At 45.2% G+C, this 26,303-nt stretch overlaps 4 protein-coding genes across 5 annotated transcripts; 2 read left to right on the top strand and 2 right to left on the bottom strand.

Moving 5' to 3' along the window:
* Positions 1–284: 284 nt before the first annotated feature.
* Positions 285–2,022, bottom strand: LOC111949319 (OX-2 membrane glycoprotein-like). The gene is made up of 4 exons (XM_023966386.1): positions 1,866–2,022; positions 769–1,176; positions 607–697; positions 285–535 (listed from the first exon to the last, which is right to left on the bottom strand). The coding sequence occupies exons 1-4, from the start codon at positions 1,912–1,914 to the stop codon at positions 514–516; spliced, it is 570 nt and encodes a 189-aa protein (XP_023822154.1). The 5' UTR covers positions 1,915–2,022; the 3' UTR covers positions 285–513.
* A 2,842-nt stretch (positions 2,023–4,864) lies between these two features.
* ipo5 (importin 5) lies at positions 4,865–14,595 on the top strand. The gene is made up of 26 exons (XM_023966364.1): positions 4,865–5,045; positions 6,465–6,545; positions 6,881–7,073; positions 7,151–7,253; positions 7,339–7,435; positions 7,517–7,621; positions 7,773–7,895; positions 7,973–8,093; positions 8,256–8,343; positions 8,423–8,529; positions 8,609–8,733; positions 8,805–8,894; positions 8,971–9,144; positions 9,219–9,437; positions 9,516–9,599; positions 9,677–9,809; positions 9,878–9,999; positions 10,824–10,920; positions 11,051–11,223; positions 11,298–11,409; positions 11,480–11,535; positions 11,605–11,727; positions 11,803–12,022; positions 13,294–13,522; positions 13,592–13,733; positions 13,816–14,595. The coding sequence occupies exons 1-26, from the start codon at positions 4,968–4,970 to the stop codon at positions 13,903–13,905; spliced, it is 3,285 nt and encodes a 1,094-aa protein (XP_023822132.1). The 5' UTR covers positions 4,865–4,967; the 3' UTR covers positions 13,906–14,595.
* Positions 14,596–14,833: 238 nt separating this feature from the next.
* On the bottom strand, positions 14,834–22,357 carry atg13 (autophagy related 13). Of its 2 annotated transcripts, XM_011485541.2 has the most exons (18): positions 22,197–22,357; positions 21,283–21,363; positions 21,112–21,192; positions 20,903–21,022; positions 20,781–20,827; positions 20,510–20,650; positions 19,316–19,356; positions 19,142–19,238; positions 18,963–19,070; positions 18,427–18,520; positions 18,211–18,309; positions 17,997–18,080; positions 17,810–17,916; positions 17,612–17,735; positions 17,465–17,542; positions 17,284–17,391; positions 16,129–16,257; positions 14,834–16,058 (listed from the first exon to the last, which is right to left on the bottom strand). In XM_011485541.2, the coding sequence occupies exons 2-18, from the start codon at positions 21,349–21,351 to the stop codon at positions 15,981–15,983; spliced, it is 1,605 nt and encodes a 534-aa protein (XP_011483843.1). In that variant the 5' UTR covers positions 21,352–21,363; positions 22,197–22,357; the 3' UTR covers positions 14,834–15,980. The 2 variants fall into 2 exon arrangements, with proteins under 2 accessions (XP_011483843.1, XP_004066665.1); XM_004066617.3 differs by lacking the exon at positions 18,211–18,309.
* A 14-nt stretch (positions 22,358–22,371) lies between these two features.
* On the top strand, positions 22,372–26,082 carry LOC101157757 (putative nuclease HARBI1). Its single transcript, XM_004066616.4, has 7 exons — positions 22,372–22,636; positions 23,066–23,234; positions 23,298–23,500; positions 23,574–23,661; positions 23,724–23,931; positions 24,006–24,181; positions 25,102–26,082. Exons 2-7 carry the CDS (start codon positions 23,070–23,072, stop codon positions 25,294–25,296), a joined length of 1,035 nt encoding a protein of 344 aa, XP_004066664.1. The 5' UTR covers positions 22,372–22,636; positions 23,066–23,069; the 3' UTR covers positions 25,297–26,082.
* Positions 26,083–26,303: the final 221 nt, after the last annotated feature.

Here is a 26,303-nt window from a genome sequence, read left to right as displayed (position 1 = left end):
TAAGTAAAAGCTAAGTAGTTTATGTCTCATAACAGCAAAAAAAGCTGCATCTTGCTTAGATCTTGTAGTTTTGTGGGTGTAGAGCTGCTAAAAGAGGCTCCGTGTTCTCTGCTGCCATCTAGCGGTCAGAGGTTTAAGTGGAAAACAAGAGTCAGACGCTGAAGGACGCTCAGAAATAATTAGATACATATCATCCTGGCAGCATTTGGAATCCATACAAGTATTGATGAATGAAATATTGCAGAATCGATTTTTCTGCACAAAAATACTGAGAACCCACCAATAAAAAAACATCATTTTTGAAATGACTTATTTGAATCCCAGGCTTGACTGTACTTGGTGGTTTTCTCCTCAGTCTTTGAAGGTCGTTCAGTTCTGTTACAAATAAAACAAAATAAACAAACAAAATAAAACCTAAAATGAAGCTGATGTTAATGGAAACTGCTTAAACATTTAAAGACTAAAAAGTGAGAAGTATCTTTGCAGGTCAGGACTGATAGAAAGGATGGAGTCTTACTTTTTCCCCCAAAATGACCTAAAAGGTGATAAAAACACATTAGCACACAAACAGACACAGATGTGATCAGCTCTGATGGACAGAAATACCTTTTCTGTGGATGACATCTCCACATGTAGAAGATCAGGGCAGAGATTACACCTGTTCCCACCATGACTGCTATCAATATTACAGCCAGTCCTCCAGAAGAAAGAAGCTCTATTAGATGTTGATTCAAACAGAGAAGCACCAACATCACAGCAGGAACTTACTGCCACGGCCGTGAACAGATCCGGGTTCCACATCCAGACCTGATGGAAGAAGCTCCAACATCTTTTTACCGTAGACTTGGAGGCAGGTTCTTCCTTTCAGAGCCCCTTCAGGGTCTGCGTTGAACAAACAGAGAAAACATCCTCCGTCCTCCTCTGAAACGTTCCTCACAACGATGGAGCTGTTCTGCATCCCAAAGCTGCTGATGAGGATTTTTCCTTTGAATTTAGAAACCACTCTTTCTCCATACAGCTCGCTGTAAGATCCTATGTTTTCCTCTACTCCCGATACAATTTTCTGCCACGTGATTTGAAGGACGTCTTTAGGTTGAGTGAGTCGACAGCTGAGATGAGCTTCTCCTCCAGCTGCTGCCGTCACAGTCTGCTGTGTTTGAACCACGGATGTCTCACCTGCAGGAGCACAGAGAGAAAATAAGCTTTGCACTGCAGGACACCGGCACCAACCTATGCCCATCAGGAGCAACATGGGGTTCAGAGTCTTGTCCAGAAATATTTCAACACACAGGCATGTAGATGGTAACACAATAAAATGGGACACCATTGCACTTGACCAGGTGTCTCTGTTCCACAGACAGAGCAGGAAGCACTGACGGTTCTGCCGTTGACCTCAGCACTTCTCATCTGGTGATGCATGCAGAGATTTCACTGTTCCCTTTGCAGCAAGCGACCACACTGCCCAATACAATGTTCATGCATATATATGCAATCAAGTAAATGCATATTCAAAGAGCAAAAAATATATAATGAAATCCCTGATCACCTCCACACAAGAACTTTTCAAAACAAAAGTAATTCTGTGGAAAAAAAACTGTCAAAATGCATTGAAGTTACTCAGAAAACCAACTTCTGACAACATCAGACAAAAGTAAGTTTCTATTTGAGTTTACTGGGGTGGCCATCGTGCAAAGGCAGAGCGGTCGAGTGGTGGAAAGTTCACACAGGTAGGTACGAATCCCGATCATTGAGACTGTTGTTGTGAATTTGGGCTTCAAATTGAATTGAAGTATTTCTAGACAAAATATAAGAGCAAGATAATTGTCTGCACTTCATGCAAAAAAAACCCACATTATTTCACCCACCTTTTGATACAAAGAACAAAAGTATAAAAGAGAGAGAACACTTCCCCATGACCGCCAATGGTTCAAATTTCTTCTTCTGCTGCGGGACTAACAACGAGTAGGTGCAATACCGCCACCTACTGTGTTGGAGTGTAAGTCGGAGTGGGGGACTGCACAATTTTTTCTTCTTCTTTTCTTTTTTCTTGTTTTTATTCATATACATATAATCTAAGTTAGGGTGAGCAAACATTTGAAATGCACATCCCAAAGTATAAAAAATAAAATAAAAAACATTAAAATTCTGTAAGGACAAGGCAAGAAGGCAAGGGAAGAATTTAAAATAACAACAGTTTAGATATATTTTGATAAATTATATTTTGATAAATTATCCTTGTTTTCTTGTTTCTTGTTTCTTGTTTTCTTGTTTTCTTAAGACACTGAAAATAATCAGAAAAATACATAAAAAACATACTAAACAAAAGGCATGTTTTTTTTTCCATTTACATAAATGAATGAAGTGTTTGCACAAAGTAATAACATGATTGATGACATCAGAAACCTCCGGGTCCAGGTTTTCCATAAAGAAGAGAGCATCAGGTAAAGAAAAACAGGGAATATCAAAAACTTTAAGTGACAACCAATAATAAATACCAGTCCAGAATGTTTTTATCTGTTTGCAACAATAAAAGAGATGTTTTAATGTTTCAGATGAACAGAAAATACATGGTTCGGATTGAAATCTTTTATGTAACAAATCTCCAGCGGGGCAAATTTGATATAATTTTAAAAAGCGTTTCTGTCGTTTTAGATGCAAGCTGGTATTCTGTGTATAAAGAAAATGAATTGTTCATCAGGGTGGTTTCTAGGTCGGATCTATTGTTTGTACTAAAGTTGTAGAAAATGTCGGGTTAAAAGGTTAGTGTTACTGATTTATTGTTGCATTATTTAATCTTTTAAGGGGATGTTATTAATGATCAATTCTGGGAAGTGTGGTTAGATTTCATTGTATTGTTCCATGGTGGTTTTGACATTTTTTGGTTTTGGTAAAAGGGATGTAAAGCCTCTTTTCATTGTAGGTGATAACATATGTTTGTCTATGCGTTCCTTGAATGCATAGACAAACATCTCTTTGATGTCATTCCATCATGATTCCATCAGGTCGCAGTGACTTCCCACTGGTCGTTTGGAAAACATCCGTATGAAGTTCATCTTATGTGAGGTCAGATTCTGTGAAATCTTTGAATTTCTTCTCTGTTTTAGGAGTTTTATCCTGAATTGACTTTTCAAAAAAACAAGGTGATGTGACTTGAATAATGAGAAGTATAAAGGTTTTTTATAAAAGTTAGTGATATAATCCTTAATAATGTTTTGGCCTTTGACCTGAGCGTTTTCAATTTGCAACTTGGTGATAGATTTTTTTTACTTTTTTCCAAGTTAAAAAAGCAAGTTGAATTTTTTTCTCCATCTTCAATCCACTTTGCCGTTGAATGAATAAATGCTCCTTTTGCTTTTTCTGTATAGAAATCTTCTACTTTAAATTTAAGTGGGTTAATTTCAATGACATTCTCCTCACTTAGGTGAGTTCAATTACAAAATCGGTTTAATTACGAAATGATTTCAGTCGGAACTTTTTTTTCTTTCTCCTAGCCAAGCATTTGAACCACTCCCATCTGCTAATAGGAGACAGGTACTGTATCGCTTTTATTTCAAGAATAAGTGATTTATTTTTTTTCTTTTTATAAAAGTTTTTATAATTTATAAGGTTGTATTTGAGTTTCCAGTGGGATGTTCCTGTTTTAGGTCAAAGCTTGATTAGTTAAGGGTTAGAAATGTACTTTTATTTTTTTATTTTCAAATTCCTCTGGGCTTCATATTGAAATTTTGATGTACAGTTTATTGTTTTATATTCCTTACTTTATGTAAATTTTATGTTATGAATAAAGTATGAAAAAAAAACGTGTAGAAAACTTCATTTTTTCCTTCCTTCAATGAACATTACGTTTCAACAGGGATAGAAAACTGTTGGACTTTTTGTGAAACAAAAATTCAGAAACACTTACGGTAATCATTTGTTTGTTAAATGTTTAATTGTTGATCACTTCCGGCTAAAATGTTCAATCTGGTGTTTATTTAAATTTCTGGGCCTTTTTCAATCAGTTTAAAAACAAAACACAAGATATTTGCAATAACACTTGCTGATGATTGGGAATGTTGGGAATTTTTTAAAATATATATTTTTCATTTATCAAAATATTTAACGTTGAATATTTTATTTTTTTATCTTAATCAAATCTATCTATCTATCAATCAGTCGGTCTGTCTATATATTACAAATAAACTACTTTTTATTTTACTAAATCAAATGTAAGAATTGAATAAAATGTAACAAAAACTTAGAGACTATAGTTTTTTTCTAAAACCCCCCGTATTTATGTATTTTTTTCAAATTTATATTTATTCCATTCATTGAGTTTTTTTTTAGAAATTGTTTTTTCCTGTATTTTTCTGCATAAAAATATAATTAAAGACATTTTAATCAAATGAGATTTTTATTTTTTACTTTGTTGTTATTAATATTAGAAAAACTAAAAATGTTTTCAGTGCACATTGAGTATTTTTTGTTTGTTTCTTTTTCAGGATCATATAAAAACAGAATAAAAGTTTATTGATACCAAAAAAGAGGAAGTGATCTTATAGCTCAATCAAAACAGCCGATAGATAATAAATAACACAAAAAATACCCTAAAAAGTGAGAACAATAATTATATATGTTTCTAAAATTTAACATTTTGGCTTAGATCATTGTGATGGTCACATTTATTTGGGGGGGTTCTGAGCTTCATCTTTGTGTGGTGACGTCATAAACTCCCGCGCTTTAGTAATTTATTTGTAACCAATAGAAAGTGTCCATTCACTTTTCTGCGCCTATTCTTACCAACAAGCGCGGAGGACCCATAGCAACCAATGACATACGTTTGGCTAAGGCCCGTTGTCCAATCAGCGGCGACTACCGTTGATTTAATCAGCCAATGGCTCTTCACTCGGGCTGTGTGACCGAAGCGAGATCTGCCGGGTTCTTTTCGCCGTTTCTCCGCCCGGCTGGTCTTTTCTGATCTCACGGCAATGGCGGAGCAGCAGCAGTTCTACCTCTTGCTGGGTAATCTCATGAGCCCCGACAACAATGTCAGGAAACAAGCGGAGGTAAGAAGACTCAACGGGGCTGACACAGTCTGAGAGGCCTCCGAAAATTGGACGACGGGATTAGCTGTGTGTGCTAACCGCTAACTCCTGCTGGCAGCGCGAGCGCACGTCAGAGCGCGAGCCCATGTGCGAACTGTAGCGGACCATGTTGCGTAGTTTAGCGGTCAGAAAGGAGCTCTTTAGATCACCGGCCCGCCCGTGACACCGGGCACACACGCGAACGCGTGGGTCCGCGTGTCCCTCGGGGGCTCCGGTAGAAAGTGAAACGCCTGTTTTCTCCGCTGCTTGAGCAGACTCTCCAGCTGATTCTGAAGCTAGTCATCTAGCAAGATGTACACAGGAAGTAGCGTGGAGCTAAGTAGCCACGAATGTTGCTAGTAGGTCTGTTAGCTGGAATCCACAGCTACTACTAGCGCTGATTCATAGTAGGAACGTGTCCACCGTCTGAACGGACGGACTCCTGACCCGCCTGTTGGAAACGCTAGTCCCGCTCAGCTCCGGGACTTTCTCTGGATTCTCCCGGGGTTTGTTTGAGTTTCCCGGCGTGTCCTTTCCCTGCACACACATCCACGTCCAGCAGCAGGGCTGTGGTGGAGCGTCCAGTCAGCATTTCTCTTTTACAGAGCACAGACTGACCGCCGCGGTGCTAAGCCCCCCTTTATCCAGTCCGGAACTCACTTCTATGGCCTTCCAAAAAACCACCTCCATCTGCTTTAGTGCCTCCAGTACTTTGGTTGAATACTGATGCTGCCTGTAACATGAAGGCATGATGGAGGTCATCACCCTGAATCCTTTAATCAGACAAGAAACTTACTGTTTATAGTACTAAATATTATATTTATACTCCTATAAATACATAAAAACATCCTTTAGTTAGATCTTATGAAATTGCAGGCAGAAAATGATGAATAAATACACTTTTATTGAGCTAAGTTTAAAAACTTGATTAAAATAGGCACATAAGGTAAAAAATTGGGTTCCTTTTTCTTCAGTTTAAATTGCATTAAGAATAAAAGTCTTTTTGTTCGACGATTCAGTAATTTAGCAGCTATTTGATTATTTTTCTACTGGCAGACTATTTCAGTTTCATTTGAATTCCCTTCCACTGGTTGAGGACTTTACCTCCTCCTGGTGTTGCTGCACCGGTTCTCCTCCCGTCCCGTTTCTGTAATGTAAAGATCTCCACCCAGACGTCAGTCTTTGCGTTGATGGCGTCCTGAAGGTTCAGTCTTTTCTTGACGATTGTCTTTTGTTTGGTTCGCCTCCAGATTTGCATCTCAAAGGAGCTTCAGGGTTTCTGGCTTTTCTAGTCTGTCTTTCAGACACTCAGAAATGTGGATTTTAAAAAGCTTTACGTTGTCAGTCGTTTGGGGGTTGATTCCCCGGTATCTCCCCCCTCATCCGTCTGCTCTCCTGCAGGAAACGTACGACAACATCCCAGGACAGAACAAGATCTCCTTCCTGCTGCACGCCATCAGGGATGCTTCGGCCGCAGAAGAGGTTTGTCCCGAAGCCTCTAAGAGACTTTCAGAGAGGAGGGTAACAGCATTGGACAGGGGGCAGATCTTCTGTATTTCAGATGCCCCCCTCAGGTTGGTTTTAGTTAACTGCCAGCTGCTTGAGACGCCGCGTTTGCTGCTCTCGACTTCAGCGGCGATATTTTTAGTCCTGAAATTGGAGCAGCAGCAGTGACTGTCACACAAACATGCCCGTCCCTCCTCTTTTGTTTATTAGTTTCATTTTTGTAAGATGTTCCATTTGGGAGTTATTATTGGGTTTGTTTTAGTTGTAAGCCTCACACTTGGTCATGAAGTCTGAAGCTGCTGCGCTCTCAGGTCAGACAGATGGCGGCGGTTCTGCTCCGGCGGCTGCTGTCCTCCTCCTTCGAGGAGATCTACCCGGGTCTGACCCTGGAGATGCAGACCGCCGTGAAGACGGAGCTGCTGAGCAGCATCCAGCAGGAGAGCTCGCCAAACATCCGCAAGAAGGTCTGCGACATCGCCGCCGAGCTCTGCAGGAACCTCGTGGGTACGGCCGAGCTCCTCCGGCGCCGCGTTCGGCCATTCCGAGTCTTCACTCTGAAACTTTGACTCCTGTTCCTTCAGATGACGATGGGAACAACCAGTGGCCAGAGGTGCTGAAGTTCCTGTTCGACTCTGTGAACTCCGAGGACGTGGGGCTGCGGGAAGCCGCCCTGCACGTCTTCTGGTGAGCTCCGCCCACCTCCGACTCGGGTCTTCGTCCGCCACGGTTGCTCTGAAGCTCACCGGTCCTTCGTCACATTTTTCCTCAGGAACTTCCCGGGAATCTTCGGCAACCAGCAGCAGCACTACCTGGAGGTGATCAAGCGCATGCTGGTTCAGTGCATGCAGGACCAGGCCCACCCCCAGGTAGGAGCCCAGACGCGCCCCACGCCTCCCCCCACCGTGGCTGTTTCCGTCTTGCAGAACGTGTCGCCGTCTTCTCCGTAGATTCAGAATCTGGCCGCTCGGGCCGCAGCGGCGTTCGTTCTGTCCAACGAAGGAAACACGGCGCTGCTGAAGCACTTTGCAGACCTGCTGCCGGGAATCCTGCAGGTATGAAGCAGAACATCCGTGACCGTGGGTGACCCGTGTCACCGTCCAGAACAGACCGGGATCATCCTGGGAGGCTGTTGTCAAACATCCTCCTCATCTGCCCTGATTGTGGGCGGCGCCGCCTGCACCAACGCACGTCTTTTCTGAGCAGGTGGTGAACGAGTCGTGCTATCAGGGAGACGACTCCGTGCTCAAGTCTTTGGTGGAAATCGCCGACACGGCGCCCAAATACCTGAGGCCCAACCTGGAGGCCACGCTGCAGCTCTGCCTGAAGGTACGCTCCGACACGCCCCCTTCCGTCTCCACGGTGACCCGGCCATGTCTGACCTGTGCCCCCCCGCCCCCCTGCAGCTCTGCTCCGACACAAACCTGGCAAACATGCAGAGGCAGCTGGCCCTGGAGGTCATCGTCACGCTGTCGGAGACGGCGGCCGCCATGCTGAGGAAACACACGGCGATCGTGGCTCAGAGCGGTGAGGAGATTCTTCCAGTAAATCCTCTTTCAGATGGAATTTTGATGAGTTACATTCGGCATAAATGTGGACACATTTTCCAGTTTCTTCTCACTTGTTTTTCAAATAATGAATCAGTTAAGCTGTAAAGGAAGGAGAATCATTTTTGGTTTGCCTCCCCAGTGCCTCAAATGTTGGCGATGATGGTGGACCTGGAGGATGACGAGGAGTGGGCGATGGCCGACGAGCTGGAGGACGATGACTTTGACAGGTGAGGCTCTGCCCTGCAGGGACCCCGCCCTTTTTTCTCTCTGTTGCGGTCCCGCTGACAGGGGGGCGTTTGTCTGCAGCAACGCCGTGGCCGGGGAGAGCGCTCTGGACAGAATCGCCTGCGGACTCGGAGGGAAGATCATCCTGCCCATCATCAAGCAGCACATCATGCAGATGCTGCAGAACTGTGAGGAAACCCCTCTGGGAGTGGGGGGTTTAAACGAATGGAGGGGGCGGGGTCTTAACGTGTTTACCCGTGTGTGCAGCCGACTGGAAGTACCGGCACGCGGGGCTGATGGCGCTGTCTGCCATCGGCGAGGGTTGTCACCAGCAGATGGAGGCCATCCTCCAGGAGATCGTCAGCTACGTGCTCCTCTTCTGCTCCGACTTTGTAAGGGGAGGGGCCTGCTCCTCTGGGGTGTGGCTTGCAGGAGGTGTATCTAAGTTCCTTCTTGTCCGCAGCATCCGAGGGTGCGCTACGCCGCCTGCAACGCCATTGGACAGATGGCCACAGACTTCGCTCCAACGTTTCAGAAGAAGTTCCACGATAAGGTGGGTGCTCCGACTTCCTGAAGCCGGTCCCGATCAGGCCGGGAACGTGAAGGAGCTTCTGTGGTTTTTCCTCCAGGTGATCGCGGCGCTGCTCCAGACCATGGAGGACCAGAACTTCCCCCGGGTGCAGGCGCACGCCGCGGCGGCGCTCATAAACTTCACGGAGGACTGTCCCAAGTCTATCCTCATCCCGTACCTGGACAACCTGCTGCAGCACCTCCACGTCATCATGGTGGGGAAGCTGAACGAGGTGAAGGCGCGCTTTCCGGGGTTTGACGCGTCCGCCAGGAGCTCCGCCCCCTCATGGGATATTTTCTCCTCCAGCTGATCCAGAAGGGAAACAAGCTGGTGCTGGAGCAGGTGGTGACGTCCATCGCCTCCGTGGCCGACACCGCAGAGGAGAAGTTCGTGCCGTACTACGACCTCTTTATGCCCCCCCTCAAACACATCGTGGAAAACGCCATGCAGAAGGAGCTCCGCCTCCTGCGGGGAAAGACCATCGAGTGCATCAGCCTGATCGGCCTGGCTGTCGGAAAGGAGAAGGTGGGTTTTTCTTGGGAGGGGGGACGGCTCTCTGTCTTCGGCTCCGCCTCCTCATTCTGCCTTTTCCTTCCGGTCCAGTTCATGCCAGACGCGTCCGCCGTCATGCAGCTGCTCCTCAAGACCCAGACGGACTTCAACGACCTGGAGGACGACGACCCTCAGGTAGGAGGAGCCTAACACTGAGCTATTCAGGTGTGTGAAGCCGCCCCCCTTGCAGTGTGCTCCTCCCCCTCCTCCAGATCTCCTACATGATCTCGGCCTGGGCCCGGATGTGTAAGATCCTGGGGAAGGAGTTCCAGCAGTACCTGCCCGTGGTGATGGGCCCCCTCATGAAGACCGCCTCCATCAAGCCCGAGGTGGCGCTGCTGGACAGTAAGTGGCCGCTCTGGATGCGCAGACGCGGCGGGTTGGCGGGCGGTGGGACTGACGCGTGTCTACAGCTCAGGACATGGAGGACATGTCGGAGGACGACGGCTGGGAGTTCGTCAACCTGGGAGACCAGCAGAGCTTCGGAATCAAGACGGCGGGGCTGGAGGAGAAGGCCACGGCCTGCCAGATGCTGGTGAGACGCCGGCCCGTAGTTTGTGTTTGAAGACTTTCCATAAGGAGGAAGTTTGTGGGAAAAAACTAAAATCTTTTTTTTTGACAGTTGGTCCTCTTTTGGAGTTTATTTTGAAAGTCTATTCAAGTTAACTGTCAATTAGACTTAGACTTAAATCAAGTCAATTGTTTCTATAGTTTTGCCTTTTTAGTCGGCATTTAGTAGCTAATTTCGTAATTTTGCTCAATTAATCTCATATTTATCTTCATGTTTTTCAACGCAAGTTTAGCTAATTTAGCACATTTATTTATTTTTGTAGTTATTTTTAGTTTAGGAGTGATTTTTAGTCCATTAGACTTCTGACTAACCCTTGAGGTAAAATGTCTTTGACTTTTTTGCTCTTCGGCCACTTTTGGGCCCTTTTTCTTTTTGGCACATTTGGCTTTTATTTTGGTAATATTTCTATATTTTTCTGTTATTGTTCAGTTCATTCAAATAGTTTATTTATTCCTTATTAAGCTTTTTGTACACTTAATTTTTGTGATTTTTTGTTTTTTTTTGTTTTTTTGTTTTTAGCACATTTTCAGCCCCATTTGACATTTTTTCCTGTTAAAAAAAGGTTTTATTGTTTTAGTGAAGTTTTTCTGTGTAATTTATTTTTAAATCTCTTAATATTTTTATATTATTCAGACTCTACATTTGACTCTTTCTTGTTTAGTTGTTTTTTAGCCTCTAGCACACATTTCAGCTCCATTCAACTGAATTCTTTCCCGTTAACGTGAGTTAAGTTTTCAGGAGTTGTGTGTTTTGTGCTGTAATTGTGTGTCCTGCTTGTCGCATTGCAGGTTTGTTATGCCAAAGAGCTGAAGGAGGGCTTTGTGGGCTACACGGAGCAGGTGGTGAAGCTGATGGTTCCTCTGCTCAAGTTCTACTTCCACGATGATATCCTTTTGTTCTCGTGACTCGGACCGTCCCGGAACCACGGCGGGGTTTTGGCTGCTCTCCTGGTCGTGATGTCGGGGCGTAAACGTTGGGGGTTTTATAAGTCAAGGCGCTTCCTTGACCGTGTCACGCGTGCGAGTGGCGGCGGCCGAGTCCATGCCTCTCCTCCTGGAGTGCGCTCAGGTCCGAGGCCCGGAGTACCTGACCCAGATGTGGCTGTTCATGTGCGACGCGCTCATCAAGGCCATCGGCACGGAGCCGGACTCGGATGTGCTGTCGGAGATCATGCACTCTTTCGCCAAGGTGAGGCCTCGCCGTATGTGTGAACGCGGTCGCCGCGGCGGCGCTTGAACCTGAGCGGCGTTTCCTGCTTCCAGTGCATCGAGCTGATGGGCGACGGCTGTCTGAACAACGAGCACTTCGAGGAGCTGGGCGGCATCCTGAAGGGGAAGCTGGAGGAACATTTCAAGAACCAGGAGCTCAGGCAGAGTGAGGCATCAGCACGCTGCGACCTTTGACCTCCTGCGTGTGTGTTTATAACTTGTGTCTGCGTTTGCAGCCAAGAGGCAGGACGAGGATTACGACGAGCAGGTGGAGGAGACCCTGAAGGACGAGGTAACTCCTTCACAATAAGAGTCTTTTGGTGGTCAGCAGTGCTGCAGGTCTCAGCCGTTTGTCCATCAGGACGAGAACGACGTCTACATCCTGACCAAGGTGTCGGACATCCTGCACTCGGTGTTCAGCAGCTACAAGGAGAAGGTGCTGCCGTGGTTTGAGCAGCTCCTGCAGCTCATCGTTCAGCTCATAGTAAGTGTTCCTCACGGGGACCTCCGGCTGGACGCCGCCGCAGACGTGTGAAGGCCGCCTCCGCTTTGTCTGCAGAGCTCCGCCCAGCCGTGGGCCGACCGGCAGTGGGGGCTGTGCATCTTTGATGACGTGGTGGAGCACTGCAGCCCCGCCTCCTTCAAGTACGCCGAGTACTTCCTGCAGCCCATGCTGCAGTCGCTGTGCGACAAGAGCCCCGAGGTCCGGCAGGCGGCCGCGTACGGCGTGGGGGTCATGGCTCAGTTCGGCGGGGACAACTACCGCCCGTTCTGCTCAGGTAGGAAGCGGCTCGGAGGAGCAGAGGTCAACGCTGGTGGCGCTTTATCGGCTTTTAGAGGCAAGGGGGGGGGGGGGGGGGGGGGGTAATGCCAGATGTTCCTCCCTCCCTCAGAATGATTGAATGCATCAAAAGCATCTTTAGTCTTTGAAGTAAATCTTTCTGATCAATTGATCGGATCTTCCGGGATTTCACAATAATGTGATCACAGAACTTCATCCAATCACTGGAATTTAGCTGCAACTTAATCCAATCACACAAATTCTGTCCCTGCCGATCAATCGTTCATCAGACTAGCCAATCAAAACGGTTGTTTTCTTAGTGTGGAATTCAGTTTCAAACTAAAACATTACAATTTAAATGCATTTAAAAGTAAAAGTAAAGACAGTTTTTAACGAGTTCTTCTGGCATTTTTCTGATGGAAAACATTTAATAGCAATATTAAGCTCAAATGTTGCATTTCTAAATATTTCTTAAATCAAATCGTTTGATTTGACGAAAAAAAAGCAATTTGAAAAAGATCTCTTTTAAGCAGTGGGTGGGGCGACACACTTCCTGCTCCGCCCCATTCTGATGCATCCACTTGTAGTTTTTTTCCCCTCCAATAATGCTCATGCACTCCTAACATTGTGAGGGGCTGTAAGCTAGAGGGAGAGGGTGTAAACAGAGAGCTCTCAGTTATGGGTGACTGGTCCCGCCCACAACTCCTGACAGGTTTTTAGATTTTTGGCTAAAAACTGCATCATTATTATAATTTCCCCCCTAAAAATAAAACATTTGTTCCCTGGATATAAGAAAATCTAATAAACCAAAATGTTGTTTTTCTAAAGAAAACATTAATCTATCTTTTTTTGTGTAAATTATACTAAACATGCTGGGATTTTACAAATAAGTCACTGTTTTAAAAATAATTGTCAATGCTGTTTTTTTATTCCTTTTTCTATGTGCTGCATAAAATATCATTTTTAATAAACTAATAGTGTCCCCCCCTACAGCCTTTAATTAAAATGAGGTAAAAATATTGGAATTTAAGAAAAAAAAGCTGCAAATTCAGGCCTTTTGTGCCGCATCAATAATAAATAATGTTCAATAAAAACTGTTTTTTTTTAGATGAATTCAAATTTTTTACCATAAACTAAAACATTTCTGCAAACGCGCCGATCACACAAACCTGGAATAACCGGGAACGTTTCAGATGAATCCTGAATGTGGTTTGAGGTTTTTCCTCTGGAAAGACGGCGGCTGACGGGGTCGCTGGTTTCTCGCTGCAGAGGCGCTCCCCCTGCTGGTCACGGTCATCCAGGCGCCGGACTCGCGCTCCAAGGAGAACGTCAACGCCACGGAAAACTGCATCTCCGCCGTTGGAAAGCTCATGAGGTTCCGCCCGGAGTGCGTCAACGTGAACGAGGTCCTCCCTCATTGGCTGGGCTGGCTGCCGCTAAACGAGGACAAGGAGGAGGCGGTCCACACCTTCGACTTCCTGTGCGACCTCATCGAGAGGTGGGTTTGACCCCGAAGCGGTCCGAGTCCCGACCCGCACGCCCGCGCTGACCCGTCTCCTCTTTGCAGCAACAACCCCATCGTGCTCGGGCCCGACAACGCCAACCTCCCCAAGATCTTCGTCATCATCGCCGACGGCGTCGCAAACGAGTCGATCAAGAACGAAGATGCGTGCAGCAAACGGCTCGCCAACGTCATCCGCCAAGTGCAGGTGCCGTGTTTCCTAGATTCATAAAATGGCGTCTGTTTGATGGCGTGTTGTCCCGTGTGTGACGGCGTGCTCTGTCCCTCAGGTGTCGGGCGGCTTATGGACGCAGTGTGTCTCCGGTCTGAACGAGAAGCAGCAGAAAGCGGTCCAGGACCTGCTGAACGCCGCCGCCTGAGCCCCTCCTCCCTTCCTCTCCCCCCCAAAAAATAAAACCACCCAGAAGATCCTGGACTCTGACTCCCCCTCTCCCCCCTTTCTTCCTACTGCTCTGATCTGTTAAAGTGAAGGCCCGCCCCCCTCCCCGTCTAGAGACGTACATTCAGACACTTGGAGCAGGCGGGACGACTCCACGTGGGACTCTAAGGGGGGCCATGGGGTGGGGGGCGTAGGAAATGGACGTTGACGTGGACTGAGCTGCTAAAGGGGCTGCGGACGGGCCGACCACTGCCCGCCCATGTGAAAATGAAGATTGTTCTTTTTTTTTTTTTTTTGTATTTTCTTGTTCCGTGTTCCCATGGTTACGGTTTGGGAGAAAATGGCCTTTTTTTTCTGCCGGAAGTGGGGGGGCTGTCCGTTCAGCAGTAGCAGCATGTTAACGGTTAGAAGAGTTAGAACATTAGAGTTCTGTAGTCCAGGCCGCCAGACTTTGGACATGTTCACATTTTTGTCTCTTTTTTTTTTTTTTTAAATGTTCTTGCCCCTTTTAGGTAGCAGCTGGAGGCGCCGGCCTTCGTCTCTGAAGGTCAGTTCGGAGCTTCGACTGTAGAGTATTTGTAAAGGAGTGCTGCTGTTCACTCGACTTTATGACCCGTTCAGTCCTGCAGATATGAAATTCCAGAAGCTAATAAACTGCATTTGAGAAGAAGCCTGAGCGTCGTCACATTTGAGTGTTTGAGTCCAACCAGAAATCAAAAGAACGGAGAACATGAGAGCGACCTTCTAGTGAAGGAACCTAAAGGTCGAGTCGCACCGCCACAGCCGACGTTTTGCTCGTGTTGGACGGAGGGAAATTGGTCACATGTGGCCTTAAGTGACATTTTTATAGATGTTTCCCGAATGAACCACAAGAAAAGTGCCAATAAACAACGCAAAGAACACAAACGCCTTTATATGCAATTCATTTTTACATCTCGCAAAAATCACGTACCATTGTGTGAGATTTACATATAAACTAAGCTGCAGAATTCACAACCAAACATTTTCAACAGCTCAAAACAGAAATTTGTGTAAAAGAGCCGTTGGCTGAAAACCTCGATGGACATCGATGAATGACAAACGCAAAAAGCCCCACTTATGAGCGCCGTATATCACGCGTGGAGCCCGAAAAACCGAAATGTCATACGTGGAAAATGTGGCGATTGAGTGACGCGGCTATAAGAGTTTACATCAACTGTATCTGGGGCCGGGTACGAGTGGATGTGGCGTCACTCGAAAGTTTCCGTGGCAACCACTTTCACCAATCAAAAGTGAGCTTGTTGGAAGGCCACACCCCTACCACAAAATCTGTCAAACTTGTTTGTATGTTGGGATGAGGGGGGCCAGCAGGCTCCACCTACTTTTAATCGAAGCATCTGATTGGTCAGTTTGAGGAGACGTTAACAGAGGCATCGGTTCTTCTGACCAATAGGAGGACTGAGTAACTGCTGGTTATTTCTCTATGAAGTCTGTGGGTACGAGTTGAGTTTTCACCTGATCGTTCACGTCAGGGTAGGAAGACTCATTTCCCAGCATGCTTCCTGGGAGTGAAAGATCCAGATCTGATGGCTGGAAAATTCTGGAGAATTCTTTAGGTTTTTAGACTTCGGCTTAACTGGAACCAGGTCTGGTGTTTTCTTTCTGCTGACGACGGAAGAGGCGGGGCGTGAGCGGAGCAGCCATGCTTTATTCGGACACCAACACATTAACTTACAGCTTCTGAAACAGCCATGAGAATGAGGTTTACGCTGGAGGAGGAGGTTCTGGCTCCGAAGGTCCTCCGAGGCTGGAAGCTAACACAGAAGGAAGGGGCGGAGTCCCAGACCAGCTGGGAGCCTCAGAACGGCGTGGAGACGACCTTCAACGCTCTCAGTAGAGGGCAGATTCTCCGTCTCAGGAGCCGCTCCAGACGTTTAGTGCACTTTGTCTACGACTACCAGACGTTTGTGAGGAACAGAGTATTGATGGAGGCGGTGAAGGTCAGGAACAATAAAAGGGGATTTAGTGGGAGTTCTGCTCACGAGACGGTACCAGCTCCTTCTAGTGTTCTTCACCCTACTGGAGCATGTCCACAAACGCGTCGAACTCGTCGATGTTCTTCTCGTAGACGCGCAGCTTCTCCGGGAGCGAGTCCTGCGTGGAGAGAACGAGCGTTCAGAGTCCGGGGGAAGCGGACGCTCTGAGGAACGGAAACGCCGCTCACCAGGTCGTCGGCCATGGACTGGGAGCTGATGTGGAGCGACAGGCTGGTCAGCTGGGGGGGGTTCTGGAACTCTCTGTAGAACGTGCCCAGGTCCATCGGCAGGAGGTCGTCCTTGGAGAAGGCCGGACGCTGCGGACAAACGCGGATGGAAGCTCAAAGGCGGCAGGAATTCAGAAGAAGATGCAGCAACGATTACGGGTTCCTGAAGCTCCACCACGTCCCGTCCGGACCAGAGGAGTCAAGACTTTTCAGCCGGATATTTAAAAATGAACTCCGTCATGAAACCATCCAAAACACGCAGAACAGATCCGACTTCTCCAGAAACGGATGAAGCTTCAACAACCCGATGTTTTTGACTTAAAGATCGGAGACGTTCTTCAGAATTTTGGTCACCGAAGTTCTTCTGGGTTCTGATTTATTCTGGATTTAAGACTCCAGGGAAGTCATAAAAGAATCATGTTCACTTGTAAGTCTTTAGAGGCTGCTCTTATTTTGAAAATCCAATCGACGTCTCATTCTGAAACACAATATTGGTTCTTTTTTAGTTTTTAGTAAAGTAAAGAGACTTTTACATTATAAATCTATGACATTAATCTCATAAGTTCTCAATTTGTAACTTATGGTATTAAAATTTTAGTCTAGTTTCTCCCGCAGATTACAACTTCTTTTAAAATTATGACTTCTCATAATTTTACGACCGTATTCTTGTATTTTCATTCTTTCATAGTGGCCCAAAACACTGTCGTAAACTTTTCCATTCTTTGCTGAAAAAAACACCCAAAATTTTGAGAAACCACAGAAGTCTGTAAAACCGCTGAGTCATGTTAACTTGTAATCAGATTCTGGCTTCAAGTCGGTCTTGATAAACTAGTTGATAAACACTTATTTTTTTAATGAGTTTAAAGAAATTTTAGATCATTTTATATGTAAGTAAAACGTTTTATAAATTAATAATCTTTCATTTTTTGTTTTTACTTTAGTTACATTTTGAGGATCTTCTCTGAAGGGAATGTGATTCCAGTTGAAAAGATGGAAATGGGCGGAGCCTCAACAGGTAAATATGAGTCAGAATGACCTCGGGAACCGGAAAAGGAGCAACATGCTGCTGCACAAACACAACAATAAAAAACTCCAGAATGTGAAGTCTGAACTCACAAAGTCCACCATGACGAAGTCGTCCTGCGGCCCGGATCCCTCTGAGCCCTGAGAGTGAAGGCTGGCCTGCAGGGGGGACTGGCTGGGGGGGGACTCCGGGGGCTGAACCTGCACCCACAAAAACCAGCATCAGCGGCGCAGTCGAAGGCGGGGGTGGTTTGTGCGGCTGCGCAGCCGTTACCATGGGATCGCTCCCCTCCGAGTCCAGGCCCCGAGCGGCGAAAGCGGCGAACGGCAGGTCCAGGTTGGCGGCCGTTATCTGCAAGCAGCGGCGTTTCAGAACGCTGAAGAAACCAGACGGGGGGGTCCGGCGGCTCCGGGGGCTCACCTGCGTGCTGGGTTTGTTCACGAAGGCGCCGACTTTCCGGGTGAAAGCGTTGAGGTACTCCACCGGGTCAGACGGGGAGACGCTTCGCTCTTCGGCGCTCCGCGACAGACCCTCATCATCACCACTGGGGGGGGGGAAGGATGAAGGCCATCAAACCAGAGTCTTCCTCAGATCCTCTCTAAACATAAAACAACAAACCTGCTGCCGGGGGTGTTGAGGGGGGGCTCCCCAGTCAGGTGGGTCTCCGCCCCGTGAGGCTGACAGGGAACCACTCCGACTCCGCCTTCTTTCCCAGCATGCAGCACCTGAAGCATCAAAACAGTGAAGGAACTTCAGTCTTTTCTCCGACTCCTGGAGAAGACCTCATGCCCCGCCCTGCACTCACCTGGGCGGCGTTGGCCGCGGTGGGATGGACCTCGGCGGCGCCGGGCAGAGCTCCAGGCTGGTACGATAACCTGGAGGAGCACATCTGCGGGGCAAACATTAACCACGAGGTAAACGGAGGGACCAGAGATCGCCAGAGGGGCGGATGAGGAGCAGCAGGTGAAGCAGGAAACTGCCACACCTGGTGGAGTTACTACAGCCAATTAAAGACTCACAGTGTGAGCGACAAGTCCAGGAGCCAATGGGAGCTGCAGACTGTCCAGAGGGAGGGGCTTGGACATTTTAGAAGGGGAGGGGCTCAGTGTACAGACACACTGAGGCCATGCAAGCAACCCCCCCCCCAGAAGAAGATAGGAAAAACAAAATATTCAGGAAACAGAGGGAAACGATGAAAAACAGAAAGAAGAGGAGAGCAGGGGGGGGGGTCTGACCTGGGAGGGCGGGGAGGTGGAGAAGGAGGTGGTGCAGACCTCCTGGGAGTCCTGGACTCCTGCGAAGGCACCCCCGTCATCCTCGTCGGGGGCTCTGCGGCGAATGAAAGGAAAGACGGGCTTCAGGGGCCGAAGCTGCAGGAAGCGGACGCACGTCCAGAACAAAACGCTCGGCGTGCAGCGACACTTTCACGGATATGAAGCAGAAACCGCTCCATGTTTGTGGATTCAGGATGAATTATTAAGCTTTTTATTTTGTCTTACCATTCCCTTAACGCATAACTGCCCCGCTTTGTAGCAGTTTAAACAGAACTGCCCCCCTCTCTTAGTCCTTTCTGCTGTTATGAATCCATAAATGACGTTCTCTGTCTATCGTTTTTAAATAAACGTGAACAGATTTCTGGATCTTTTTGTTTCTTCTGCCCTCAAACCTTCTTTTCCTCTCTGCTGATGCCTCCAATAAAACATTTCATCACTGAGGTCAGGTGATGATGACCGCTGGGCCGTAGTCATCTGCAGGTCCGGCTGGGATCTACCTGTAGTTGCAGGGCTGTCCCAGGACTGCGGGGCGCTGGCTGCTGCAGGGGGGGTCCACAAAGTGGTCCACGATGATCCCCAGGATGGGGGCCGACCGGTCAAACTGCCTGTGAAGCGGCTCACGTTCAGATGAGGCGGCGGGAAGACGGAAACGCCACTAATGTGGCCGTGACCTCACCTGCTGGACATGAAGGCCAGGTTGGTGCGGTAAGCGCAGGAGAGGGTGACCGTCCCCACGGGGGTGCCCACCACCCCGACGCGCACCGTCTGGAAACCTGCGGGAGCGCGGAACGCCGTGAGTTACCCGTGGCGGTACGTACGTGAGATCAAATGAGGACAAAGACACGGTTACCTTCTCCTAATCCACTCAGCTGGACCTCCCCAAAGTAGATCCTACAGGAAAAGAAGAAACGTCCTGAAACCGCACAGATTCATCGCTGAGCCGCTCCCCGATGATTTTATTCTGCCGTTTGGATCAGTAACAAATGTACTTTGGGAGATTCTAAGACGCTGAGCAAAAGTACAACTGTTTGTGTGTTCACTTATTTTAAATAAAACTTTAAAAAAAAAACCAAAAAATGGAGGTTTTCTGTCAGAAAGAGTTTTAATTTTATCAGAGACTTTAAATTGTCTTTTTTTCCATTAAACATCTTTTTATTGTCCTAAAGAACTCTTCTGTGGTCAGTTTACTTATATATATAAATAGATTTGGATTATAATAATATGTTTATATGAACACAAACACCAAAAGACTTTTATTGTGTTTTTCTGAACTACTTTTTTTAAAACTAAAATTAACTTCAAAAAGTCAAATTAACTTTACTAACATGCTCGCCACGTTCCTGATAATGAATATTAATACAAGAAAATACTCTGAAAATATGGTTTAAATTAAAGTTTGTACCTATTCTGAATAAAAACACAATCATAGAGTGGATGGAAAACCATAAAATCGATGGTTTTGGGAATAAATGTGAGATTTAATCCCATTTTTAACACATATTAATGTTTTAGTGGTAAAATATATATATATGTATATTTGTTATTCAGCATGTTTTGATATTATTCTAGAAAATGGAACCAGATATTCCAAGAAAGTTTAGATAAAACGTTTTTTTCAAAGTAAATAAAAAGACCTGATAAGAAAAATGTATTTAAAAACGTCCAACTTCATATTAAAGAGGCAGAAAATACTGGGTAGTAGAATAAAAGTTTCAAGATGATCAAACTTTAGAGGCTGATATGACTCTATTTGGCCACTAGATGTCCCTGTTCTCTTCTTGTTCTATGGTAGACCGAATAACTGAATAGTTTTTGTTAAATTTGAAGTAAAAACCTAAAAAATGTCATCAAACCTAATCTCCTGCTTCTGTACATAATTAAACATTGATTCTATTAATACAGGCGTGCTGATAATCCCAATAACAATTAGGCCTTTTCAAAATAGCAGAAAAAGTTTGCGTTCGTATGAGGAGATAAGACAGAAATTCTGCGGCAGCAGCTCCTGAATCCGAGCTGCAGCAGGATAAACAGCATAAGACGTCACCTGTATAATATGACGTAGTCGTGTCCCTGCTTCCTGGACAGTTTGTAGGCAGGCGTCACCCTGGTTATGGCCATGAGCGACTTCAGAAGGACAGACAGACGGTTGTAGACCGTGTACGACACCTTTATGTCTTTATCACACCTGCAGCAAAAACACAAATACGGTTCAGCGGATCACTGCCACAAATCCTCATGAAATCTGATTCAACTACAGATTATTTGACAGAAACTTTTAGCTTCATTCCTGACTATTTTGTCTCTAAAAGACTCACTTTTCATTCATTTCCAGGCACCAAGTCTCTAATTCCATTGAGTCGCCCTAAAGGACAAAGATCCCACTTTAACATTTCAATCATCATTCATCATCATCAGGGGGGTAAAACGGCGCCTTTACCTCCGACGTCTTCAGGGAGATCTCCACGCACATGGAGCGCCCGATGCCCGGGAGTTGGCCGGCCAGAGCCTTCTTCGCTTCATGACTCACCTCTGGGATGTCCTTGATGGCCAGATTAAACTAGTCAATATGTCAAAAACAAAAAAAGGTATCAGGAGAGATTAGTAAAGATTTCATTAAAGACTTTAAAAAAACCCAAAACGTCTTACCCAATCAGAACCAGTGGGTGATGAAGAGGACCGAGTGCAAATCTTCTCTCCTAGGCGGGCTTGGACTATCACCTGGACAGTCTGCAACCACAACAAAGGCTCATAAACAATGCGATGAAATGTGAGGGGACGTCTGACTGTGGGGAGCAACGCAAACATTTCGATTGTTACCTTCAAAGCAAAGAATTTAATGAACTTGTCCAGGTCTTTTTTATCCTGTGGACTCAGGTCACTGTCCATGTTGCCACCAACCTGCAATCACACCAAACAATCCAGCAGATTTGACATTTTTACCACACATTTGAACGTTTTACTGCAGCCACAAACGCAGAGGAAAACTCGCCCAAAAAAGATCGAAACTGTTTTAGTTGAAATCATAATTTTGGCAAAATATTATATTCACAGAAAAGAAGTTGTTAGAAAAGGTCCAAATAATTGTATTTGTCTTTATAGAACACTTTTAAATTGAGTAATTTATTATATCTAGCAAGAAAAACATCGTGTTTTATTTTTCTTTATTTGATTATATTATTTTGTGTATTTCTATATAAGAAAGTCTTATTTTTGATAGAGGGAAAACAGCTGTAAAACTTCTAATCACAAACAGTTCTATGTATATTGAAGTGTGTTCAAACTTTGTCTGAACATTGAGTTGTCAATAAAGATTTATTTAAAACAGGGTTTTTTTTCGTATTGACCTTTAACTCGGAATTTGGACCGGATGTTTTTCTTTGCCATGTCTTCAGCTATAACAGGAAAAAATATATATGTTTAATAAACTTCGACTTTAATACAATTTTTCACCGACCAACTTATGTTTATAAATCTGCTGTTTTAAGCTAAACAAGTGGGGCCTCCTCGATGAAACCGTCATTAATACGAACAAATATAAAATACAATATTTGGTTGCGGTTTAATACATATAATAATGACAAATTCAAGAGAAGATTTGTCTTTTAAAGAAGGAATCACCGAAAGTTTAAGAGGGACGACACACTGACTTAGTCATTAGCATTAGCCTGTGGCTAACGACAGCCTAACAGCTGACTAACGTTCACTTAAGTCCAAAAGACCCCGACACTTACATTAGTTTCATCCGAATCGACGGATATTCAATAAAATATTATTTCTGTCGATAAGCACAGCACGTAAAGTCGCGCTAAACAGACATTTACATGACTGTTTCTGGCGTCAACAACGGCTGTGCCACTTTTCTGTTTATTTTCTCCATGTCGACGTGTTATTGCAGTTGCGCAGTCGCGTCGGCTCTTTCGTCATAATATCACCTAGCAGCAAAATACATTTAAGCACAACAAAGAAACATTAATGCTGTTTTAAAAAAAGAAAAACGTATAATTAAAAATTTTCGAGTAAAAATTCAGTTTTTTAATATAATAACAATAAAATAATTCAAAAAATAAAAAGAAATCGTTTCGAATGTGCGGCCGCGGAACCTCGGATTAAATTGAGCTGTTTCCAGGTTTTTGTTTTGATGGGAAAATGTGTTAGCATTCAGAACATAAAGGTAAGATTAAATCTGAGTTATCTGCAGATTAAAACAGCTACCCCTTTGCACGTTTTTAACCACCCAAACTAATATTTTAGAAAGGTTTGGTCAGAAAAAGGAAGCACAAAACAAGAAAGTGTTAAATGCTAGGAAGCTAACCGGTTGGCGAGTTTTGCTAACGCTTGTAAATTATGCATTTTTTGGTTCTGTTTGGCCTTTTAGTTTGTATGTTGGGGCGTTTTTGTCTGCTAATCTCCTGTTTTTTTTTTAATGTTGTCAGTTTATTGTCAGTCTAGAAAATAATCTGATAATGGACATTCTAAAAATGCGACAGGATTTCTCAATTCCACCCCTCTTTTTTTTTAAATCTGATTTGTGGTTTAAGTTCTATTGTGAAAAAGAAAAGAAAAGATTTGATTAAATTTAAGCCGACTTTCTTCTCCCCAGCATCATGGCCATCTCCATCGCTGTTCTGGACTGTGACCTTCTCCTCCACGGTCGAGGTCACAAAACGCTGGACCGCTTTGACCTGGATTCGGTCTCGGACAGTTTCCTCCTCACGCATTTTAGCTTCCCGAGAGACTTCATCCTGTATCTGGTGGAGCTGCTCAGAGAGGTGTGGTGTCTTCCTGGCTGCAGCTCCTCCTTCCTCGTGTTTCCTAACGTTTTGACGTTCCAGGCTCTCGGGAGACGAACGCAGAGGTCCAGAGCCATCAGTCCTGAGGTGCAGGTCTTGGCTGCGCTTGGCTTCTACACGTCTGGCTCTTTCCAGACCTCCATGGGGGACATCATAGGAATCAGCCAGGCGTCCATGTCCAGATGTGTTTCCAACGTGACCAAAGCCTTGGTGGAGAAAGCCCCGCAGTTCATCACCTTCGATCGGTAAACGGTTGGATGGGGTTTGGTTTTCGTTGTGGATTTCTCCACACTGATAAACAGAACGTTTCCTGAACAGAGAGCCGTCCAGCAGAGAACAGTCCCTCCAGGAGTTTCAGAGGGTTGCAGGAATTCCAGGTGTTCTCGGGGTGCTGGACTGCGTTCAGGTAAACTGTCTTCACGCCTTCGGGTTCACGTTTCTATCGATGCGATTCTCAAATCTCTCCAGGTGGCCATCAAAGCTCCAAACAGCGAGGACTCCTCATACGTCAACAAGAAGGGATTTCACTCTGTGGCTTGTCAGCTGGTCTGCGACGCCCGAGGTTTGCTGCTAAGCGCAGAAACGCACTGGCCCGGCGGACTCCACGACACCGAGGTTCTGGAAAGATCCGCTCTCTACAAGCAGCTGCAGGACAGCGAGGAGGGCTGGCTCCTGGGTGAGCCGCCGCTTCATGACTCACTAGAGGTTCCTGACGTAAATCTCGGCGGTGACCGTCGTTTCCCTTTTCAGGCGACGGCCGCTACCCTCTAAGGAAATGGTTAATGACTCCGGTGGAGGCCCCCGAGTCCCCCGCAGAGTGTCGCTATAACCTGGCTCACACAGCCACCCATGAGATCGTGGACAGAACCTTCAGAGCCATCCAGACCCGATTCAGATGTTTGGATGGCACTAAAGGATATCTGCAGGTATATTACTGGATGAATGTTTCAACTAATCAGAAAACTACAAGGAGCTGCATTTCCAGAAGAAAATGCAGGGTTGATGCTATATTCCTGAAGAAAAATGAAAATTAAATGATAATAATTGGCAAAATAATAAAGAAATGATTAAAGTTGACCATAAATAAAGTTAGAATAGCACAACAACAATAAAAATATTTTTGTGAAAAATGCGAGCGCTGGGAATCGAACCAGCAAAATTGTGCACCGAAGCGCAGGTGTCACGCCATGACCCCACCAACCAGGTTCAATGCAATAAAGCCTTCAACGCATTGTTTTCCTGTTTTTCTTCCTTTATTCTGGCATCTTCCTCCATTTTTTGCTGCTTAGCTCCTCCTACAATGTCTCAGCTATTGTAACCTGTCAAATATTCAAATGTTCAGTTCTTTCAGCTTTTTCCAGCTGTGACTTTTGGTCCTTCAAATCCTTGAACTTTTCCAGATATTCCAGGATTTCTGCCTCCATTGACATCCTTGGTGCAGAAGCTCGCTGGTTCGATACCCGGCTCTGGCGTTGTTCATGTTTTTTTGTTATTGTGCCGTTTTCACTTTATTTATGATCAACTTTGATCATTTCTTTGTTTTGTTTTTCAATTATTACCCTTTAAGTTTCATTTTCATTCAGCAACATAGCATCAACCCTGGGTTTATTTCTGAAAATGCAGCTCCTTCTAGCTCTTTTAGCTTTGCTTTGAAGTAAGTTTCTCTTCTGTTGCAGTTTCCTTTTACCTCTGTTCTGGATTTTTTATTGTTTAATATGCATTTCATTTTTACGCAAAGCCCTTTAAGGAGAGGAAACGGGCTTTTATAAATGAATTTTGATTTGAATCCTGAATTGAACTCCAGACGAGGTCAGATGTGTTCACGGCTCCTCTCCGGATCTTGCAGTACTCCCCGGAGAGGAGCTCGTCCATCCTGCTGGCGTGCTGCGTCCTCCACAACGTCTCCCTGCAGTCCGGACTGGACGCCTGGACCCTGGAGCGGACCGAGCCCCTGGAGGAGCACAGGGACCCCAAGCAGAGGCCGGCGGACGACGAGGCGGAGGAGCTCCGCAAGCAGCTCATCCTCAAACACTTCAGCTGACCCCAAGACGCGCACAAAAGAGTCGGACAGCCGCTTTGCTGATGCAGGTTTTTTTAATATTTTGCTTGTTTCTACTCTACTGGCTATACTAAGATAAAATACTGGAATATGGAGGAACATGCAGGACACTATACAACAACAACAATCCAAACCACAGAGCTCCCGGGGTGCAGCCGCTGCTGTCTCTTCTCCACCCACACACGGTCCACAGGTGAAAATCTTTATGTCACAATACAAAAACAAGGCCCTTATATACAAGAAGTCCACATGAAGCGGTCGACATTTATGTACACGGGTGCAGAAAGACAACAAACGGGACTTTTGAGGAAGAAAAGTGGAAAACCTCTTTGAGTTTGTGTTTTATTTTGAAAGAGTATCAGAAATTCTACTTCCTTTTTGCTTCTGGAGGAGATTTTTTGGTTTGGGCTAGTGGTCAAAATGTTCCATCAGAGTAGTAGTAGTGGTGTTTAACGGCTGCTTTCACTCATCAGTATTTACAAACTTTCTACAAACACGGAATGAATAAATAAAACACACACTGCTGTCACACCAACACAATGAAGAGCAGTGCTTTTTTCATCCTCCACAAACTCTTCTTTTTTTTAATTAACATTTTGTCATTTATTTTGTGATAAATTGACGCTTTTTTTGGACCAAAAATGTAGACGTTTGAAAGCAAAAAGTGAAAAAAGATCATGTTAACATGTAAAACGGAACACTTGAAATGTCCAAAAAAAGAAAAAGCTCTTTTTTTGATGCTCTAAATATATTAAAAGTTGTATTTTTTGTGTGTGTTTTTTTTTTAGATTATTTTAAAAAAAAAGAACAATACAATAAACGAAAAGTATTTTTTGTTGCATAAATTAAATATGCTCTTTTTTGGAATGCAAATATATTACATATACAGTCTGTCTTTTTCCATAAAAATAATTTGATGTTCCATCTCACAGCCTCTTTATTAAAATATGATCTAAAGCAGAAATAAAACGATTTTGGTCGGAATATGA

This window comes from Oryzias latipes, chromosome 2 (genome assembly GCF_002234675.1).
Source record: "Oryzias latipes chromosome 2, ASM223467v1".
Classification (NCBI taxonomy): Eukaryota; Metazoa; Chordata; class Actinopteri; order Beloniformes; family Adrianichthyidae; genus Oryzias; species Oryzias latipes.
This window is presented reverse-complemented; position numbering and strand designations above follow the sequence as displayed.

Bases quoted from the DNA above. Each gene is read 5' to 3' on its own strand.
- LOC111949319 (XM_023966386.1), bottom strand. From the start codon at position 1,914: ATGGGGAAGTGTTCTCTCTCTTTTATACTTTTGTTCTTTGTATCAAAA. The intron at 698-768 runs GTAAGTTCCTGC...TTTCTTCTGGAG, and splicing joins ATCTGTTCACGGCCGTGGCA to GACTGGCTGTAATATTGATA. The intron at 536-606 runs GTATTTCTGTCC...ATCACCTTTTAG, and splicing joins AGATGTCATCCACAGAAAAG to GTCATTTTGGGGGAAAAAGT.
- ipo5 (XM_023966364.1), top strand. From the start codon at position 4,968: ATGGCGGAGCAGCAGCAGTTCTACCTCTTGCTGGGTAATCTCATGAGC. The intron at 8,530-8,608 runs GTGAGGAAACCC...CCGTGTGTGCAG, and splicing joins CATGCAGATGCTGCAGAACT to CCGACTGGAAGTACCGGCAC. The intron at 13,734-13,815 runs GTGCCGTGTTTC...TCTGTCCCTCAG, and splicing joins ACGTCATCCGCCAAGTGCAG to GTGTCGGGCGGCTTATGGAC.
- atg13 (XM_011485541.2), bottom strand. From the start codon at position 21,351: ATGGACAGTGACCTGAGTCCACAGGATAAAAAAGACCTGGACAAGTTC. The intron at 20,828-20,902 runs GTAAAGGCGCCG...TTTGTCCTTTAG, and splicing joins TCTCCCTGAAGACGTCGGAG to GGCGACTCAATGGAATTAGA. The intron at 18,521-18,962 runs GTAGATCCCAGC...CATTCGCCGCAG, and splicing joins GGACAGCCCTGCAACTACAG to AGCCCCCGACGAGGATGACG.
- LOC101157757 (XM_004066616.4), top strand. From the start codon at position 23,070: ATGGCCATCTCCATCGCTGTTCTGGACTGTGACCTTCTCCTCCACGGT. The intron at 23,501-23,573 runs GTAAACGGTTGG...TTTCCTGAACAG, and splicing joins CAGTTCATCACCTTCGATCG to AGAGCCGTCCAGCAGAGAAC. The intron at 23,662-23,723 runs GTAAACTGTCTT...AAATCTCTCCAG, and splicing joins GGGTGCTGGACTGCGTTCAG to GTGGCCATCAAAGCTCCAAA.